Raw genomic sequence first — 21,372 nt, 5'->3', positions numbered from 1 at the left:
CCCACTGCATGCCACAGTTAAACCCTTGGCTTAAACAGGCAGTAATTGACAGAAACATCATCACCCAGAGTGCTCTTATGGCAGGGTAGTCAGCAAGGTTCAAGAATGCATTATTGTTTCTTAATTCTAGCAATCAGTCTGATTATTTAAAAAGCTGCATGCATCCATCCATCCATTTCTGAGCTTACCATAACGAGATAAAACAAGCCAGACCTTCTAAACTTACTACAATTTTCAAGTGGCTTAAGTGTTGTAACAAACCTCTCACACAAGAGAGGCTTTTGGGGGAATAGGCTTGAAAGTAGGGAGGGGTGAGAGGAGGAGGGATAACAATGGGAGAGCATCCTGCTTCACAAATTAAGGAATAATAGCAAGGAACTCACATGCTGCTTACAATAGCATGGTGAAACATTTCCATTCATACAGCAACACAGATAACTCCTACCAGGAACTGAAAGAGTGGCAGATTCAGCAAAAACAAACTAGGTTTCTTTCATGACCAAGATTTGCAATTCAATAAAAAGGTACAGGCCATGTAAATATCAAACCTGCTTTTTTGCCAGTCAGGCCATTAGCCAGGTGTTAGAGATGAAAAGTTATGCCAACAGAATCTCATAAAAGCTTGTGACAGTATCAAAGAAACAATACTAAGACTTACGAAAAACACAATGCTTCAATACAACCCAGATAACAAAACCCCAAACCAAAGACAACTTTACAGCGATTTGATTGTAGCTAAATTGGTTTCCCAGAAACGTGGGAAAAGTTCAAGTTATATCAAATACTACAGTAAACTCATGTTTTACCCAGCAGTTCCCAAACGTTTTCTAGCTGCAGCCCCTTTTGCAGCTTGGTAGATTCAGATAATCCAAAATGTCTGGATGACACAGTAAAGTCACATACTTGACTATTCAGGGAACTGCTGTTCTGTGATAAAAGTTCTGAACTATGCTTCCAGAACTGAACTACATCTGGTACAGCTGCCTCAGTTATTAAATAACTAGTGGCTTAGTCCAAATGCTTCATTACTGGAAAAAATAAATTTTTGTACTACCAACTCTGCTCACACTAGCATAAGCAAGGTAGTGATTTTTCTCATTTAATCTTACTTGATATTGCTGTAAGGGTGCTGACTCATAAGTGACCCTGAATTCGGGCATACATCTGAGCTGCTGCAGTTTTCAACACAAAATACCAAAATACACTTTACAGTAATATGTCAGGCTGCAGACTGCAGTACCTCAGGAGGAGACGTATGTTCAGCCACCTACAGCTATAGATGCAGTAACCTCCGAGAGAAAAAGAGGGCAGGCAGCTGGTGGAGGTTACTGCTGTAGACATCCTAGCCGAATTAGCCATTGTTTAAGAATCACAAACCTGCAGTCAAACTAGACAACTTTTTTTTGGTTACAACCTGTTGGATTTGAGGTAGCTTATTATCCAGCTACAACCATCCCCCAAAACGAGCTTGGATAAAGTGCTAAACACACATTGTTCTTCAGACTAATTCTATTTCTATCCATTTACTTTAATTCTCTTGCCTTCTGTACTTCTTTACCCCACCCACCACCTCCATAGGTGTTTCTTTATATCTTTTCTTTCTATCTCCCAATTTCTCCCACTTCCATTGGGGTTTAACTTTAAACCATTTCGCATCATGTCAGCACGAACCATAACATGCACTTCCAGCGTGCACCCAACATTCCATGTAAACTAAATCGTACACTTCATAATTAAGACTTAGAGTTCACGTTACAAACAAGACAGATGTGGAAAGACAGCAATCCCTGACACACGCTTCAGGGTGGCAGCAGCCTCAGAAACAAAGCATGGTGTCAGCCGATGCTTACTTTGTAGTAGATGTAATAAAATAAGTGAGGTGTGACCGTTCAGCGTTCGCGGCGGGGGGGATAAGAAAAACCAACCACGCTGCAAGGTCTAGGTAGGAACACACAGGTCACCATTACCTCAGATGATGTGGCTAAGACAACAAAAGCGTGCGCTTCCCAAGGACAGACTAAATAAGTAGGGGCGGAAAAAAAAAAACAAAAAAAAAACCAAAAAAAAACCAAAAACACACAGCGCGGGGAACGCGAACGGGAAGAGCACGAAGGACCTACTCACAGTACGAGGCAGAACCAGACCCCACCCGGCGCACCGCCACCATCACCAATGCCCGGCAGAACGGCGGGGCCCGCTCGCCCGCCGCCGGCGAGGCGGCGGCCACGCTGATGTGGCCGTCCCCGCCGCCGGCCGGGGTCGGCCGGGGCCGGGGAGAGGGCTGCTGCTGCCATCGCCCATTCCCCGAGCGGTGACAGCGTGCGCGGGCCCCGGCAGGGGCGAGGCCCCGCACCCCCCCACTGGCCGCCTCCCCCGGCCCCGCCCGGGCGCCCCCCTTTCGGCCCAGCCGGCGGGTCACGCAGCCCTCGGGGGGAGCCGCCGGCGGACCCGCACCCACCTGAGAGGCAGCTTCCCGGCGACAGGCCCCGCCGCCGCAGCCCCTGCCCAGCCCGGCGACTGCCCCCAGCTACCGGCTCCCGCAGGCCCCGCCCCGCCCCGGGCTCCCCCCAGCGGCCGGTAAGAAGCGTTAACCCCCCCCCACCCCCCCAGCCTCAACCCCCTCACGACCCCCCGCACCGAGCGAGGCCCCTCACCTGCCTGTCAGCCCGCGGCGAGGGGGGACTGCGCGACGGCGGGAGCGGTCAGCTCAGCTCCGCGCCCGCCGCGCACTCGATCTCTGGCTCGCGCTCCCTCCCCTCCGCCGCCTCTCGCGCGCGAGCTCCGCCGCTCCCTCCCGCGCCCCCGGCGCGAGACACACACACACACATACATACGCCCCGCCCCTACCGCCGCCGCCGGAGCGCGACCGCCCCGCGGCCCCGCCCTCTTACGGCCGCGCGGCGCCCCGCCCACGGCGCGCGCTCGCGAGCCGGGTTTCCCTCTCCCTCCCCGGGCGTGGGCGTGGCCTTAGGCAGCCCCGGCGATGCGTCACCGCCTATCGCGGTTTGACGAGGTTTGACTCCTCTTACTTGCCGTAGCGGCCGCTCCACGCGCCCCTCCCGTTTTCCTCCTCTTCCCCGGGGCGGGAACTGCGAAGTGCCGCTAGAAGACGGAGGCGGCCCCCTCGGCCCAGGTACTGCGGGGTACCCCACCGGCTGGGCGGGAACCGCTCCTCTCCTCTCCCCTCCCCCGGTGGCGGCAGGGCCGCAGCCGGGAGCCGAGCCGGCCCCTCCCTCCCGGTGGGCGAAGGGCGCGCGCTTCCGCGGGGGCCCACGCGCCGGGGGAAACCGTTGGCGAGGGGGTTGGGGGGGGGGCAGCGCCTCCAGAGGTGGGGCTCGTCGCCCCAGCCCCAGGCCCTGCCCGCCTCCTCCTCCGCGGCGGTAAGGCGGCGGCGGGGGTGGGGGGGGTGGTCTCCGGCCGTGCCGGCCCCCAGCGAGGCTCCAGGGCCACCCGGGGCCGCTCGGAGCCCCGCCCGAATGAGCGCGGAGAGGTTGGGGCGACGGGAGGCAGCGCCATTCTCCGTGGGTTAAAAGAAAAAAAAAAAACAAACAAAACAAAAACCCCAAACCCGAAACAACCAACCCCAAAACCTCTGTGTAACCTGTGGGATTCCCGCCCAGGCACTGGGAAAGCTGCCACAGCCAGCCCCGCCGCGGCCTAACCAGGCTGACCTGGGGCAAGCGGCCGATTTCCTTGGCAAATGCGTCGTCCTTAGGAGATGAATGCTGCCTCTTAGAAGACGAGCAAATGGCCTGCTCGGGAATCTTCCTAGTTCGATTTTTTTTTTTTTTTTCGTCTAAATAGCCAAAACTAACATTGAGTGCCTTAGCCGTTATTCCCGGGGGACACTAAAGTGAGAGATTAGAGTAAACTAGATAGATCTGTAAAACTATGCAAGGAATGACACGGTTAGTTATTGATATATAAATTATCACTATTTAAATTCGTATCTTTTTGCAATAAGTATCTCTCATAGTTATAATAGCTGATATAGAGGTCCCAATAAGCTGAACTTCCTTTTCAAATGTACAAGCACATAATCCATTTTAAATTAATTCCTGAAGAATAATATAGTGCAGGTAAGTGGATGCTGTAATATACAAGCCCTTTTGTCAAGCCTGCAGCATCCCCAAAAAAGAATACTTTACATTGCTGTCTAAGAAAGCAGAAGGATGAAAATAGATACAGGTTTGCCCATGCCTGAAGTATTCTGTCAATTTCAAATATGAATGATTTTCCATTTAAAAACAAATAGTGTCAACCTGGAGAAAAACAGAAAAACCTAGAGCTTGAGAGCCTTAGGTTTTTCACGGTAGCTTAATTAGCGTGTCATCTTAATATGGTCTTGCTGCCAGAATTGTCATCTGTGCCTGTAATCACAATATTGTTTTATGATCTGCAGTTTGACAGATCTCCCATAGGTCTTACAGAATTCAGATGTTTTAAATTCCGGCCTAGTTTAATTTCTTGTGTAGTAATTGCATTTCGCAAAACTACAAGCTTTCTACAATTACAATTGGACAGGCTGCTTTTTCCCTTTAAGTCCCAAACCATTACTCTTGAGTTAAAAAGCCTGCTCTCTTTTCCTTGCAGTGACTAAAGTGGCTTATAAATAAATGATGTGGTTATAAATCAATCTGACAGGCTTTTAGAAAGAAGTACCCACATAAATAATTTACAATATTTGAGTAATATTTCTGCCAGGTCTGGCCTCCAGAACAAGCTCTATTATTTTACCCTGTCTTTATAAACATGAAACTAGTTCTTCAGGAGTGGATTGTTCACTTTTTTGGTTTTGTAACTGTGAGGTTTCACACCTTGTATGCCAGACAAGTTGTTTCTCTTTTCCTTCAGTTCTACCAATTAACAATAAAACAGAGCACCTCTTCCTAGAAACCTAAATCATTGTTTGTTGTTATAGGGAATTTTTTTTTTTTATAACGTCATTGAAATATTTGGGAAGGAGTACTGGTTAATCCCTTTAATGAAGCATTTTCTATACAGAATTGTGGATTAATGCAAAGAAATTAAGTAATGCAAGAAATTAAGGAGGATTTATATTCTTAGAAAGCAAGTGTATTTCAAATTTAGAATTGTTTGGACTGATCCACTTCATAAGGTGCTATTGATGCATTTTTAACTCATGAAACTTTGTGGACCCTTTGTAAGGCAAAAGTGAAAATGGGTGCTGAATTTTAAAACAGTGAACAGAATTGTGTAGGAGAGAAGTAATTTACACATAACATTGCTATTAAGGAGCATGTTTGGAGGAGTAACCAGCAAAATTTGAAAAATTTGTAGTCTAAAACACAGCAACACGTGTTAAACTAACCAATTTGGACTGGAATTAGATTTGTAATTGCTGGGGAAGCAGGGTCCTAAAATGTCTTTCAATAGATATATTGATGTTTGATTAATTCATGACAGCTGTATAAAGGCTGTTATGACAGAAACCTCAGCATAATGAATAAGGAGATGAGTTTCTCATCATGTGTTCCGAAAATGCAGGAATTGACCAGATAGGCTTCATTTCAGATGTTGGATGTATTCAAACATTCTTAAATAGAAATACTCCCCCACAAATGCACTGTTATTCTGCTAAGCTTCTATAAAGACAAGGAAGAAAGAGCTTTACACTGTGTTCATTAAAATGTTAATTAATAACAAGTATAACCAGAATTAGCGTTTTCTGTTTAGTGCAGGGAGGGTATCATCATCCTAGACATACCAAAAGTATGCCTCACAAATCTAAGGGTTAAATTATGCTTTTGGAGCCACATAAATAGATTCCACTGAAATAAGTGGTATAGTAGTGTTCGTATGCCATGAAAGCAAATATATTTAAACTACTGCAGATAGCTCAAACTTTCTATAGTATACCTTTTTAATCTCTTGCTACAGGAATGTGGCCTGAATCAATACCAGTAAGATGCATCGATATGGTATTGGCAGGCATCAGAGGCCACTTTTAGTCTACGATAGACATCCAGTATCATGATCTCCCCATGCATTTTGTTGATTAACCTATAAAACACTGAGTATCTTTTTCTTCTGTTGAAGTTAACAGAACATTACCTCACTTTTTGCACGTCATCAGGGTTGCTTGCCTAGAGATATTATCAGAACTCAAAACTGAAGAGTTATATTGTATACAGTTTTTCCACAGCAATTTTGTAATCTATTTTCCACTCTTTTTAAACAGTGGTATAGCACAGGCCTGTCTTGATTAGAAACATCTGCCCCATTATACTTAAAAGATGTACACCTCAGCTCAGTGTTAGGTAAAGCAGCCTTTGCATAACAGGTTAATCAACTTATAAAATAGTTTGGAGTTCCCAGAGGAAAGAATACTCCTCAGAAATATGAAACTTTTGAAGTTTTTCATATCTTTTGTTAGAGCAATGTGAACTGTAGGTTAAATATGTGGTATTATCTTTAGTGCTTGCTAAATCGCTCGTTGTTACTTGCATAGCTGTTTGCTCTTGGTGGGCTCAGTGGAATTGCATTTATTGAAAGAATGTTAAAGATTTTTACTCAGCAAACCAAAGCTTCACTGTGAAGGAAACTTACCATGTAGAGAAGCATGAGGTTGAAGGAAAAAGCCCTCTAAAAGTTCACAGTCTGTGTTAAACTCATATCTTAGATTGTGTGTGATGCTACAATTAATTTCATGAGACAGCCGTGTTCTAGCTGAGCATTTCCCAAGTGGTGGTACTTATACAATTCCTGGTATGCAAAGTATTTTGAAGCAATGCAAAACTGCCTGCTTCTACCTTACACGTGAAGAGAACTGGGAACTGACACTCCTAGCACAGGATTAAGGCATAGTACATGGTTCAAAAACCTAGTTTATCAAGACAGAGAAGAACTGATAGGAAAAGAGGTGATTTGGGACCAAAATCTCTTTCGGGGGTAATGGACAGTAGGGTAGGAAGCTGTGTGAGGGTGTGTTAGTTTAGAAAATTAGAAGTTATCTGCATACTGTCACAGAAGGTGAAGGCGTTGCTGCCATAACCTACAGTAGTTGTACTTGAACAGATTAAATGCAGGATTATCTGTTTCAGAAGATTGGTTTATTTCCTACATGGGAATTTGTGTACACACCCAAATTTTTCGCAGCAGCTGCTCAGTTTGCTACCACCGTACAAATAAATACCTACTTCTAGAGTGCTGCTGAAAATTAGTTTTTCATATCCAGTTTCCCACAACGGCCATTTTTCTAATTGTGTGCCTAATGTGTTCAAATTTTAAGCTTTTGTGTTATTGACTTTTAAAAAAAAAAAAAAAAACCAAGATCAAAATATGGTAGTAGTAAAAGCTGTTAAAATTCTTTGCCTGTTTTGGAGCACAGTGCAACACCTGTAGTCTTGCGTGTGTGTTCTCAGTGATAAGAAAGCTTTCTGAGAATATTAGCAGATAAACTGAAAATAATTCCCTGTAAATAATAAATAACAGTCACAATCACAGAGGTAATAAATTATAATTCCTAGATGTCTCTAAACTGATGACAAACTGCATTTATCATCCTGCATACAGAGCAAGTATATTTTAACTTCAATTTTTTGTATTTCAAGATGGTTTGAAAATACAGCCTTTTTATCACGGGTTTATGAGTCAGGCAGTCTCCTAGCACTGTCCTGGCCCTGGAGGGTGTTTGAGGCTCTTTTCTACTCTAGTCAATAGCTTATTATCTACCTCAGTATTAATGTATTAATGTTTCATGTGAGTTATAATGTTGCAGGGAGAGGGGGATGAGGAAACAATATTCTACTGAGGACTGGAAGCTCCTTGCCTTCCCTAGCTCCTGACTCTGGTATTGAGGTAGATTTATAACTCCATTTGCAGAATTAACTTTTCTCTCCTCCAAACTCTGACTAATAATTTTGAAATTGAAGTTCTGTCACGTTGAAATGCTCTGACAATTGCTTTGAGACATAGGGCTTTGCTGTGCTGCACTTCACTGACTGGAAAAAAAACAAACCCCACCACATTTGCTTTAGTAGAATGTTTGATTTAAACAAGGCTCACAGCTGAAGCAAACCGTCCCTACAGGCAAAGCCTGAAACTAAACTGGCATCATCTGTCTCCCTCACACAAGCTGTAGAGTAATACATAATTTGAATACAAACCACTGGCATGTTTTTAAACTCTTTATTGCAAAGAAGTATATTGCTAGTATTCTCTAGCAGCAGCTGATCTGTTGGATTAAAACCATATGTTGTGAAGCTGTTTTCAACAGAATTCTGTACTTCCTTGTTCTCATTCAGAATCAGTTCCCACATCTTACTCAGAGCTTCATTAAAAGTGTATCTCTTTGGAGAATTTAGACTGAAAATGGTGCACCCCATATAAAAACTTGAAGGGCTTAATACTGATTTCAGTTAAAGCAATTTTGCTTCAAAATGCCACCCACCTATTGTGCATACAGATTTGTGGCAAACTGGTAATAGGGCTCTGTAGGCAAATTCGTGCATTGTTTTTTCCCAGGGGCTTTATAATAATTAAGATCTGATTTAGGCTGCTTGGAGTGGGGGTGGGGGGAAGTTCGAACTTTGATTTTCTCTGTCGCTTACCACAGATACTATTTTTTCTCTCTTATTTGTCTCCCTCAGTGTGCAAAGGACTCTTTGCTTAACACGGGCAATAGCCTGCTTAAATCACAAGTTTATCTCCCGGTAATATTAATTTCTATATGTTCTCTTCCAAAACCAAACATATTTACCACAAATTGCAGCAAACTTTTGATTGAAACACATTCAAATGTATTAACACTGTATAACTATACAACTTTTGGACCAGAAATTAATAATTATTGCCAACCAAAATTAAGGAGAATTTTAGCTACACCTAGCATAATTACCAGTGCTCATACTTGCCAACAAAACAACAAGTGTCCTTTTTCTGAAAATTGTTTGCCAAGTTCTCAGTAAACTTTGGCTTCCTTGTTTAGAGGCTAGAAAAACACCTTGTTTTAAAACAAGCGCTGAACCTGGAGTACAATAGAAAAACAATACTAGTCAGGTTCTGACTAACTGTCAAATAACACTGTCTACTGAGGATTTTAGACTTTCTCAAACTGTGATAGACTACCAGTTGTACTCAGCATTTATGCAAATACAATAAAAGATTGCCTCTCTGGGCTTATATAGAAGTGCTGCTCAGCTCCTTTGCATGCCTGTTGTATAAGCTGTCGGCAAGACTAGTTCTCCAGCAGCAGGGTGGGGTGGTAATGCAATACTGGGTGGTTGTTGGATACTGGCTTGGAAAAGGGTGCCATCTACTGAATTATCAGTACAACTTCTTAAAATTCTTACAGGTTCTGTGTGGTTTTCAACTCTGCATAGTTTATATGATACCATCATAACACAAGACAGTAAGATTATAGTCAAAACAATAATCTAAAATAAAGACCGACAAGTCAGGGTATAGACAAGTAAAATTTTAGAAAGTTGACTCTGCTTTTTATCAGAGTCAAAGCATTAATGGATATTGAAAGTGATCTAGGAAGGCAGTGCTGAAGAATCTGGAAGGGGGAATTATTTTGTTTTTCCTTACCTAGAATGGTACAATGCATTCATATTTATCTAAAGGGGGGGGGAGAGGAGGAGGAATAGAGATCATTTGTTACCAATTTAATATAAGGACTCAAGATGTTAATTTTTTGTTCTAGTCTCTGATATTATGCAGGATCCAGATGCCATTGAATTATTATTTCTTTTTACTAGCAAGGATAATTTATTTATTATTAAAATAATTGTTTCACTGATTTAATTTAATTTAGGCTCACCCTTGTTGGTTTTATGGATGGAAGACTAGAACAGTGTCTCTGCTTCTGGGATGAAACTACATAGTATAATGTATTTAAGAAGAAAAGTTTTGATGGTTCTGAAAAAGCATCAGAAAACAAATTTCCAGTTGGGGCTGCAACAGTTCCATGGAGTAAGAAGTATAATATTACTGTAATGTCCAAAACATCTATTACAGAATATCATTATACTCACTGGGCAGTGGACTTCAGTTTTTTGGCTTGTCTTCATACAGACTGTTAGTTCTGTTATCTTCAGCATTTGCATTTTGTCTTTAGGGATGCCTGAAAGTCAAGGGAAAGACAGTGAAAGCCACATCAGCAGCAATAGTTCCAGCACTAGCAATTCGGTTGCTTGCTTCGGACAGGTCAGTTCCTTTTGCCTGAGAAGGAAACAGAAGTTTTATGCTTGTGCTTTCTGGAAATCTGCTATATGTATTTATTTATTTTAAAGTTGGATACAGTAAGGCTGGAGTCATATCTATTACTATAGTTATGCTATACCTAATTGTACATTCCTCCATGATGGTCTTGGCATGTTTCAAATTATAATAAAGTGCTCTAGATTCTTCACAAAAGGTTTTTAATTTTGTTCCTTAAAAATCAGGATTGCTTTATTCTCTCTTATTCCCAGATGTCCTGGATCATGCTTACATGCATTCTCAGTACTGGTTCATAAAAGTCAACTATTTTCAGCTATTTAAAAATAATTTAAAAAAAATGTTTAAAATAATTTGGGAAAAAGAAAACCGTATCTGGACTGAACAGACCTTTTGGTGTCAAATTTTCTTCTCCTTGATAGGCATAGCTCCTGAATACGGCGTAGGCACATGCACTCTCCCTTTTTGCTTATCCCTTTTGGTCACAGGCTTGCATTTTAGTGTCAGAAAAAGACAAAGTTACTCCTTTAAGTTTAAATAGAACCAAAAACAAATTAGAGAGGTTTTGCAGGCATCGGAACTTACAGGGCACACACTGTATCATATTTTGTGTTCTGCTGAACAATAGGCCAGTCAATACATGCATACACAACACATGATTTAGGTGGTAAAATCTCTGTCCTGTCCCACATCAGAGCATAGCAACACAAGCATTTTAGTGCTTGAATCCTTAAATATGCATTTAGGCTCCTCTAACCTTTACAGATTATAAACTGTATTTCTACTAAGACAAGGAGCAAAAGTTACACCACTTCAGGCTTCCAGTGATACTGGAGTTATCCAGAGGACCCTCCCTGCGTGAGGGGAATTTGCTGAACACTCCTCAGAAAACTCCCATTTTGATTGCTTGCCTGAGCCGCTATCCTCCCTGCCCTGATGGCATGTGGTGGTAGAATAAGTTTAAACTTTGGTTTTGACGGAGTTTTTAAATACACTTTTCTTATTGGTCACAGAGATATGAGAGGTAAAATGTAGGCTTCTATGTGTGTTCCTGGCAACCCTGACTAGGATTGTGACTGCATTAAGATTTCCCTAGGATACTAATAGGCCTGGCTCATCTCAGTTCTTCTAATGTAAGTGATGGTTATGAGAAAGGAAAAAGAGTTGCTACAGCTCAACAGTTAATGCTTGTATACATACACTTCAAGAGTAAGAGAAAAAAAAAAAAACAAACAATAAAATGCACAAATGTAATACACACACACACGCCCTGAGGTCTTTTCTTGTTTGTTACATCCTGATTCTAAAAATGGACTGTACACCTCTTGGAATGACTGTACATGGAAAAATGAGATAAAGAAGTGATATTAGGGGAAGAGGGGGAGCTAAAACAGGGAGAGTGAGAAGATTTGTCTTAACCTTGTTTTTGTCAAGTACCAATACACAGCGAGTGAATATCAAGCTATCCAGCATGCTCTTCGTCAGAGACTGGGTCCAGAATATATCAGCAGTCGGCAAGCTGGAGGAGGACAAAAGGTATGAACAAACATGCACAGGTGTTTCAACTCCTGGTTTTTACCAGGAAAACTAGGGTAAAAAAAAGTTACAGTAATCCTTATTTTTTTGACGTTAATTTCCCACTAGCAGTTTAATGTGCAGCTATGAAAGCAAAGTCAGCATAGCATAAATTCTGGCTTGTACTGAGCCACAGGTTCCTTTTACGCTTTAAAGAAAGACTTAACTTTTCAGTGCTTCATCCCTGACGAGGGCATATTTATCTGCTTGTTGAAAATTGAGATGTTTTTTCTTATTTTTTCCCAGAACTGGAATATATGGCTGCATTTTACCCTCTTTAGGGCCTGCTAGCTCTGCCTTCCCTTGATTAAGTCATATTTGTTGTCATATTAATCCGCTATCACAGTTGCTGGAAGAGGGTAAACCTAAAGCTACGCCATCATCCTTTTATTCACATTACCTGAACCTTGAACTTAGCTGGGTTTCCTCAGTGTAAGATGATGTGTGTAATCCCTCTTTAAAATAAAGCATGTATATACGTGTGCACATGTGTATGTGTATATATATATATTTATGTATATATCCTTTTCTCTTCAGGTCTGTTACATTGAAGGTCACAAGGTAATCAGTCTGGCCAATGAGATGTTTGGCTTCAATGGCTGGGCTCATTCAGTCACTCAGCAGAATGTTGGTAAGTATGTCTTGAGGATAAAGAAGTCTTTTCCTGTTGTTTCACAGTGAGGCCCTGAAGGAAAAGTCTCTCAGATAAGGACTGGGATATCTATCCTAGAACGTGATCACATCAAAGAACCTGAGGGGAGGCATGCGGAATTTCCAGGTGTCTGGAAAGAATGAGAGAAATTGAATAAGAATAGACCTTCTGTTTTCTTTTTAGGTCTTGCACTGGAACATGTCATAGTCATTATTCTAAGTGTGTTTATGATTATTCTCGAGCTATTCTAATCAAGTTTTCTGATCTCTATGGGAACACTCAGTGACTACAGTCAAGAGTAATTACAATTAAACTATTTAACACCCAGCAGCCCTGAGCCAACTTTCATACTCACCTGTAATTTTTATATTCTAACAAGTTAATGTTCTCAGTTAATATTCCTCTAATCTTTAGGGACCTGTCTTTTTCTGCAGATTCTTCTTCTAGCCAATAGCTGGTTCTGAGATTTTTTTACACTACAAAGCTTTGGAAAAATTCTTTTAGAAAATGGTATTTGGGTGATCCTAAAGCTTAAGGTTTTTCTGTCTCGATAACCGAAGTAGTTCCTACCAGAGGAGTATTGTCCTTGTTTGCAGACTGCTATGCTTAGACTGAAGACTGGTTGTTGAAGTAGCTCAACAAAGCTGCTTAAATGTATGTCCTTCCTTCCCCACCCACCTTCAGAAATCTTTTCTTACCTCATGTTGGTAGATTCTAGACATAAAGCAAGTTACTTTATTGCTTTCCATCTATTCTGTACTCCTTTTTTTTTTTTCCCTTTTCAGTCAAGAAAGGACTGACGTCTTTGAAACTTCTGTCTTTTTCATATAATGCCATAACAAGTCATGCCTTAGAAATTCAGAGACAGAGGATTGTTATGTTTGTTTTTAAATTCTTGGGTAGAAAAAGGGCTTGTACCTCCATCCAGTTTACAAAACAATTAAACAGATAGACCAGATGAGTACAGAAGGACTTTTGGAGCCCAGAGTACAGTTACTTGAACTTCAAAGCATTTAATTTCAGACACGTGTCATGTTTCTATCAGACTTGCAAGACTGCTAACTAGAGTGCCCTATTTATATTATATAGCATTGCTTCTGGTGTAAAATAAAAAAATTAGAGATTCTGGACTGAGAGTTGTATTGCAGCCTGTTAAGCTCTGCAAGCATTCTGTCCTGGATAAAACCTTGTGCAAAATTTCACAAACTAGAGACTTCTAGTATATAACAGGAAAGACATTACTTTTATAGACAACAGTTTCTTTCCATTGCTGTTTTTATAAATTGATATTTTAAATCTTTCCTTCCAGCTGCAAAAATGGTTATGCTTTGAACATTTAGGATACGTAGCTGAATGAGAAGTAACATTTACAACTCTTCCTTCTTTCATATGTTTTAAGTTTATACATGTAGTAACAGGGTGTGAGTGTTTGGCAGGTCTGGCCACTAAAAGCCAGAAGGCATCATGTAACATGCCCAGGGCATGTATGCAAGTCAGCATTCTCAAACTACAGTTAATATTTTGTAAGTCATGCTCCATTTTATAGAAGGTGATATGGTATCTCGGGCTCATTCAGCAGGTACGGTACAGATTTATGAGTGTCCTCAAAGGACAAAATAGGATCTAAATGTGGATCAGGAGTCTTTTGTATTATTTAGGATGTTACTTTTCCCTCTCCCAGACTTTGTTGACCTCAACAACGGCAGGTTCTATGTGGGGGTCTGTGCGTTTGTAAAAGTTCAGCTTAAGGTAAGTGGATTTTTTTTGTTTGTGGTGTGTATAGTTGAAGAGTTGTGTAAAGCTGTGAATGAAAATTCATGCATAGGTCAGACTGTGGTTCTTTAGTACTGTACTACACCAGAGAACCTAGTGGTGTCCAAAACACTGACCTTGCTGTAGAACAATCAGCTAAGAGCGAGTAATTAGGCTTAGGAAAGCACAGCATCTAACAAGAAGTGCTGTATGTGCAGAAAGTGCCTTATACTTAGTATTTTTAAAATTTTACTGCAGGATGGGTCATACCATGAAGATGTGGGGTATGGAGTCAGTGAAGGCCTAAAGTCTAAGGCCTTGTCCCTAGAAAAGGCAAGAAAGGAGGCAGTAACAGATGGACTGAAGAGGGCACTCAAGTAAGTAAAGATCAATACTTGTACATTTTCAGAAGTTAAGTGAGAATTAAGTGTTATTTTCAGTCACAGTGAGCTCTCTTGTTTCTCAGGTGCTTTGGGAATGCTCTTGGGAACTGCATCCTAGACAAAGACTACCTACGAGCTGTGAATAAGCTTCCACGTCAGGTGCGGTACATGGGCTGTTAGAGCAGGGACTGCAAGATGTCCTCCGCTCCTGGTCCTTCATATTAAAAAAATTATACATAATGATCAATGCATTTCATCCCTGAATGTTTCCAGCTATGAGATCAATAGCCTTTGCCTGCTAGTTTGTGTGAACTGTTTGTTCCAGAGTTCTTCCCCAACATTTTGCCACAACTACTCTTAAGTTTTGACAATTTGCAGTAGGCAAGATTACTGTGGTGAAGAAACAGTATCCTACTGAATATCTCATGTGACATTTATGGCCGTGTTGTCCGAGTCTCTCTGTTCAATGGCAGTCATGCATACATCTCTGTCCATAGCAGGTTAAACGTTACCACAGGAAACACTAAACTGTTTAAACCATCTTGTTTCAGGTGTGGTTTTCTCCATTTGCTGTAGTTCTTAAGACTGTTTAAGCTTTGTCAGTTGTAGCAACTCAGTTCATTGGCTCTCACCTAGCTACTTCTGCTTTAAATGTATATCAGCAATGATACCAGTGTCAAGTTACATATTCATCACAGGGGTGAAATGGAAGTCCTTGGGAGAATAGAGTCTGTCAAGGCTGTGTGCATGTTTCTTTACTGTATGCTTTTTCCCTGTATAAGGCAAAAACCAGAACACATGACTTGGTTTGTTCTCATTGTCAGAGATAACAATCCAGTTTACTATTATGAATTTTAAAAATCAAACTTACTTGTCATATTCCTCTTATTACTGGACTTTTTCAGGAATAAAAATAAAAGGATGGGAAATAACTGCATACAGTGACACAATTTTAAATTGCTGAAATAGGTCATAAAACCAGAGGCTGCAGGCAGGGCAGAAGAGTAGGCAGACAGTATATCTATTATCTGTGTAACCTATCTAAAGCAGGTACAGCTCCTCTGCATTTCTGTAAAATCAGGACTATTTCATTTAGTCTCGAAGTCTCTCAAGCTGAAAGCCTATCTATGTGTCACCCAGTGAGCAGCAGGAAAAAGGAGCTTTCTTTAGACTTTAGGGAGCTCTGGAAGAAAATAGGAAGTTTTTCCGTGAGAAAGACTTCTTCCTTCAAATAAAGTTTTTAATATGCATAGCCCAGGATATCTGAGAAAAAAATACCAGATGGGTTACATACCAAAGTCACTTGCTGTAGTTGGAACTTTCACTTAATTTTAAGCAAAATGCATACGGTAGCAATGCCAATATACATGCATTGATAGTTGCTTTGTCCTTTTACTAACTGGTATTCAAACTCTGCCCGACCCTAATGCACATCACAGCTAGACAGAAGACACACTCAGCACGGTCCTTGTAACAAAATTTATGGTGTGCCTGTATTTCACCCCTCATTGTTCTTGTTAGAATAGTTAACAAGTAGTTATTCTGTAGCAGTGTTTTTTTACTGAGGTCTCAAGCAAAGGTAGTTTCTAAAGGTGGTTTCAACTTTCAGTTAACCAAATTGGATCCTTCCCAAAACAACACTGCAAAATACTAGATCCATCTATCATAGAAAGGGTGAACCAAACTGTTTAGACTAGACCCACAACAATTTTTAGCTGTTGCCAGTCACTTCAAAGTTTTACCACAGAACAGCAAAACAGGTAACACTGTTTTGTTTTGCTACATGAGGAATGTACAGATGGCCCTGCAAATGTCCTCTGCTTGACTTCAAAAATCTGTTGGTACCTAAATTTTGCAACTGAATTATGAGAGCAGGATGGACTAGACTTGGCTGCTGGAGGATGAGGAATAACATTAGGAAGAACTACACTCCAATTTATTTAAATGCCTGGTACAATGCTACAAGCAAACTGTGGCTCTTGAATGTATGAAGAATTAGCATGTACAACTGATGTGTACTTGAGCACTCACTTTCCTTCCCATATTATGGTTCTTATCCTTGCTGAACAGTAAGAAGCCACGTTCAATCTTGCTTTGCTTTTCAGACTCCTTGCCTCCTTAGCTTTCAGTTTGAAAGGGAAGAGCTGCAGTTACTTTTACTCTGTGAAGGACTAGGTCAAACAGTGAACGTTCTGAGGTAACCAACACCATGGAGAAATGCCTCCTGTGGAGGTCTTCGGTTCAGAGACAAGAAATTGCAATGTACATCTTCATCAGTTACAACCATACTTTAACCTCGTTCTTTCAGAGCTATCACAATTTATAAGTATGCTGTGATGTAACACAGCAGTCTTCATGGTATTAAAGTTGTCCTGGCTGTTACTGAGGTAGTACCTCAGTAACAACATTAATCTTGTCAGCTCCTGATATGTACCAGCTGGGGGCAGTACTCTTCTAGGCACTAACCTACCTTGCTGATTGAGGAAAAAGCCTTTTACAATTGCCGATCTATGGAGTTTCATAGTAAAGTCGCCTTCATTGTACTGGGGTTTACCAAACTCTACTAGCCAGCCTGGAGCTGTAAGGCAGTTCTGTTTAGCTAACTTAGACTGTAGGAGCAGATCCAAAGGGACTCCTCGCTGACTAAAGATGGTGCAAATCTCTGCTTTGCCACAAATTTGTAAAATCACAGAGCCAAACCATCCTGTCTTTAATAAAAAGAGAATGGTGTAACTTTCTCAGTGACCTCATGATTGGAGAACTGAGTAAAGCTTTCCCATTCCCTTTAATACAAGTGTGAAAATGGAACTGGCAATATTAAGAGGCTCAGCAATGACTTGCGAGACTGTAGAATTCTGCATTGATCACCTGCATCTGTTCTCATTTTGCAGAGAGCACAATATGGGGAGACATGGACTATCTGCCATGAAGCACTGAACCTGTAAACTAACACAAAGTCGCATGAATTCGATGATTAACTAACTGAATGACTTTGTACTGAAAATACATTTCAGTCTTCTAACTTACTATTCCACCTAGAGCAAACAAACTAGATTTTTCAGCAATACTGTATAAAAAAAGCCTGTGCATATTTCATTAATTTGATGAAGGAAATTCTGATTTTGTTTTCTTTTTTGCCTTTTACTAGATACCCCCTGAGTTAGATTTGGTCAAAGCTAAAAGAGAGGACTATGAGCCTGAAATAGAGAAAGCAAGATACAATAGCTGTTTGGAAAGGCAGAACGCAGGAGGGAGACAACATTGTGAGATGGTGTCTAATTGTAACCCTGGTCAGACAGAAGCTGCTGTAGTGACAGTAGATCAGAAACAGCCAAATAGTTCCAGGTGAGTGATATTATAAATTTATTTTATAAGCTATATTAGAAGTTACTGTACCTTTTAAAACACATGGACAGCCCAATTTGGAAGATGCATAAAATGCTAGTTTAGTGCATTTTCCTTGCTGTTATTTCTTTATGCATTTTTTTTTTCCCTTCATAAAATGTAATTGTTGAAATCCTGTTTAACTTTGTGCTTACCTGGGAGAGGGGCAGAAATACAGACTCCTTAGCTATTGAGTGCGATGCCACTTACCAGCGGAAACTGCGACAGAAGCAGCTACAGCAACAGTTCCGGGAACAGATGGAGAAAAAGCATCAGATTCCAGTAGTTACTCCAAGCAGCAAACAGGGTAAGTCAGGACATCAAAAATTGACAGTTCTAACGATAGCTACTGGCAGGCATGGGTTACTCTCAATACAGGAGCCCAACCAGTTTCATTTGCTTTTGTAGTCTGCTATCGACACACTTTTGAGACCAAAGGAGGGTGAGGATTATTATACTTTCCCCCCCACCATGTTCTTAAAGCGGCAGGAATGTCAGCTCTAAAACTACAACTTTCCAACCACCCTAAAAGCTTCATGCACCATAAACATGCTGCACCCAAGCTGAGACTGCAGCGCTTCAGAGGTGGTTGCTGGCAAATAGGCATTGCGTTAGCTACCAACACCTTGCTCTTTATTCACGGGGAAGTCTAGACAGCTGTGTGGTTAGCAGGAACTTGGGGATGGGATAAACAGGCTAAAAAACAGGTTAAAGTAGTGCAGTTGCTCTTACCAGCCATCATCAGGTACAGAATCTTACCATTCCACATACTGCTACCAAAACATAACCACCTGTAGGAAAAAAGAGGGTACCTGGGGACAGCTGCTGCTTGTTGTTTCAGACTCATGCTCTGTTAAGAAGGAGCAAAAGAGTTCTTCTGTATTTCCAATATTAATCTCTTCTTGTGTTACCTCTGACCAGCAACATCCGATCCTCCTGTAAAGCACAGCACTCCAGCCACGGTACAACAGGAACTAGCAATAGAAGAGGAGTTCTTCGCAGGTCAGCCAATAAGTGATGAGTAAGAGTGTTAAATCATTAGCATTTAAATCAGCTCTTCAGAGTACAGTGTAAAGGTAATAGTTCTGAAGAGGTTGGTAAATAATAGAAGTGTGAGTAAGTATGAGTCTGATCTTGACAATACAAACTTTGCTTGAGTGGCCGGGAAATTATGTCCATCGTTATGAGGGGGTTTCACACCATGCTTTTCAGTAGAGAGTTGTTATACACATTCGGTAAACCCTTTTCCTCAAGCGATATTGCATAAAACCAAAACCTTTGTGGGGGTGAGGGATTGTCTCAACATAACCACAGCTATTTGGGTCACACTTACACCCCGGTGCCTGGACATTGCTTCAGTCTAGAGCACACGTGGTAGTACCATTTCCATGCTGTGCACTGACATAAGATACGCTTTGCAGTTCAACTTTTATAGTGGCCACCACTTGTAGGAAAAGAGTGGGCTGGTCCTGAATTTACTGTCATTCCTGTAGTACAATACGATTGTCTTTTTGGTTGGATCACCTTTTCATTCATTCCAGATGATCCTGAACTTTGGGACATTTCCTTGGAGACCATTGATCTTAAGATAATGGGCCACAAAATGGCAGACCCACCAGCTGGACACCAGACACCTGAAATACCCCATGGACATCATCGAATGACTACTCGTAACAGGACACCTCACAGAATGAATTGCCACAAAGCTTCTGCTAGACTTGCACAATTGCAGCCATCTGCTGCAATTATGGGCCTCAGCAGCTGTGGCAACCAGCATACCCCAGGTACGTGCTACCAAAAAATAACTGAGTTCTGTCTTAACAACAGCTCTTGGCTTTGAAAGTAAATTATAAATTGGTAAATTAGTAAACTGGAGTGGGAGAAACATCCTTCTTTCTTGGACCTGACTGCAGATGCTGTGATAGTGGGCTAAGAGAACTATCTGTTTTTTTGATCCAACTGTCCTATCAAGGAAGAGCTAGAAAAAGAATTGAAGAGCACTTTTAGAAGCAGAAAAAAGCTTTAAGAATCTTCCATCTCTCACTATCTCCCTGTTTGGCAGAGCGCAGCCCCTACGGGAGAAGTCAAAGCTTGAAGAAACGGAGGCTAGAACCTACGTAAGATACCTGGTGGTATTACCTCCATGCTGCATTACATCAGAAGACTGCAGTTGCCTGTTCAGATTATGTAAGGAAGTCTAATGCATTAATGGATTTTCCTGTATATTATGGTGAAGCAACACAGAAGAGTTTAATACAGCCAGCAAGAACTTAATGTACGTTTAAGTTATCACATGTTTCAGATGCCTTTTTCTATAAACAAGCAATCATTTGTGCTTCTACAGCACTAGACTTACAAGCTAACCTTACACATAATTTGCCTGAAATGGTAACAGAATTAATCTTTAAAATGAGATGCAATCCATAGCTTCTTTCTCCTTCAATGTTGCATTTCAGCACAGAGAAAAGAGAGTTTCAGTAAAACAGGGAGCGGGTGGGTTCTGGTCAGATGACAAAGCTTACAGGCGGTTCGGTGAGGCTGAGGGTGTGAAGCTGTGGCAGCACCTGCCTCTGATGTGCAGTGCAGCCGTTTGCCCTGCAGCTGCACAAACAGGGTAAGAGCCCATCGCTCCTCCTCTGTGTCTTCCTCAGCCATAAGGGATTCCCGTGCAGCAGCAGCAGGTCCAGCTGTGCTCGCACAACAGGGCAGCGCAGGGACAGGCTGGGACTGCTGCCAGGGGAGTGGAGTCACACGTAGCACCTCTGACAGTGTTTGCTTGGAGCCTTTGTAAAATGATCAGGAGCTGCACTTTTGTTTTTAAATAAGCTTTCAACCCTTTCCAATATAAAAATAAACATAAAATTTGAGAAAAGAAACCATGCTTGTGGCCGTTCATGCCTCTATACCCTTCAACCATTACAACTCAATTCCTGTTTAACGAGCTCAAAGAAGTGAACGCATTCTGACTGGTTACAAGTAGGAAGCTGAAGAGCCCACCACCAATTCTGCGCAGCCTCACATTTGTTTTAGATGGGCAACAGAAAACTTCAAGTGGGTTTTAAAGGGCAGAAAAAGCAATAGCTGTTCCTTCTAAGTAAGAATGTCAAAGGAAGACTTTTTAAGCAGTGTTTCAAACTGGAGAGAGTACTGTTTTTCAGAAGTGCAGTGCTGGAGATGAGGAAGATGATACCATATGACTGAGAGTTAAAGCTGAACCAGGAAAACTTATACAAACTCTTTGAGTACTGCAACCCTGAAATCAATGTCAGACTTGAAGCAGGACCTTGTTCTTGTGCTTTGCCATCACTGCTCTAGGTGGGCAATTCTCTTAAAGCGGTCAAAATGTAAATACATTTGAAGTATTCAGCATTTATTCCTTTACCTTCACCACTTAATTGGTCCTTTTTCCTTAAATATCCTCTACTATTCACTTACCTCAGC

The 21,372-nt window shown here is 41.5% G+C and overlaps 1 protein-coding gene across 1 annotated transcript; it reads left to right on the top strand.

Moving 5' to 3' along the window:
• Nucleotides 1-3,087: 3,087 nt before the first annotated feature.
• On the top strand, nucleotides 3,088-20,781 carry RAD52 (RAD52 homolog, DNA repair protein). Its single transcript, XM_082486034.1, has 12 exons — nucleotides 3,088-3,133; nucleotides 10,085-10,173; nucleotides 11,620-11,721; nucleotides 12,298-12,391; nucleotides 14,094-14,161; nucleotides 14,423-14,541; nucleotides 14,631-14,706; nucleotides 17,696-17,892; nucleotides 18,102-18,238; nucleotides 18,853-18,933; nucleotides 19,473-19,715; nucleotides 19,994-20,781. The coding sequence occupies exons 2-12, from the start codon at nucleotides 10,087-10,089 to the stop codon at nucleotides 20,050-20,052; spliced, it is 1,263 nt and encodes a 420-aa protein (XP_082342160.1). The 5' UTR covers nucleotides 3,088-3,133; nucleotides 10,085-10,086; the 3' UTR covers nucleotides 20,053-20,781.
• The last annotated feature ends 591 nt before the right edge of the window (nucleotides 20,782-21,372 follow it).

The sequence above is a fragment of the Vanellus vanellus genome (genome assembly GCF_965231255.1).
Source record: "Vanellus vanellus genome assembly, chromosome: 1".
Taxonomy (NCBI): Eukaryota; Metazoa; Chordata; class Aves; order Charadriiformes; family Charadriidae; genus Vanellus; species Vanellus vanellus.
The sequence above is the reverse complement of the archived record's forward strand: the minus strand, read 5'-3'. Positions and strand labels throughout refer to the sequence as shown.

Excerpts from the sequence above, each read along its gene's own strand:
- RAD52 (XM_082486034.1), top strand. The coding sequence starts at position 10,087 with ATGCCTGAAAGTCAAGGGAAAGACAGTGAAAGCCACATCAGCAGCAAT. Across the intron at positions 14,162-14,422 it reads TTGTAAAAGTTCAGCTTAAG|GATGGGTCATACCATGAAGA; the intron begins GTAAGTGGATTT and ends ATTTTACTGCAG. Across the intron at positions 18,239-18,852 it reads TACTCCAAGCAGCAAACAGG|CAACATCCGATCCTCCTGTA; the intron begins GTAAGTCAGGAC and ends ACCTCTGACCAG.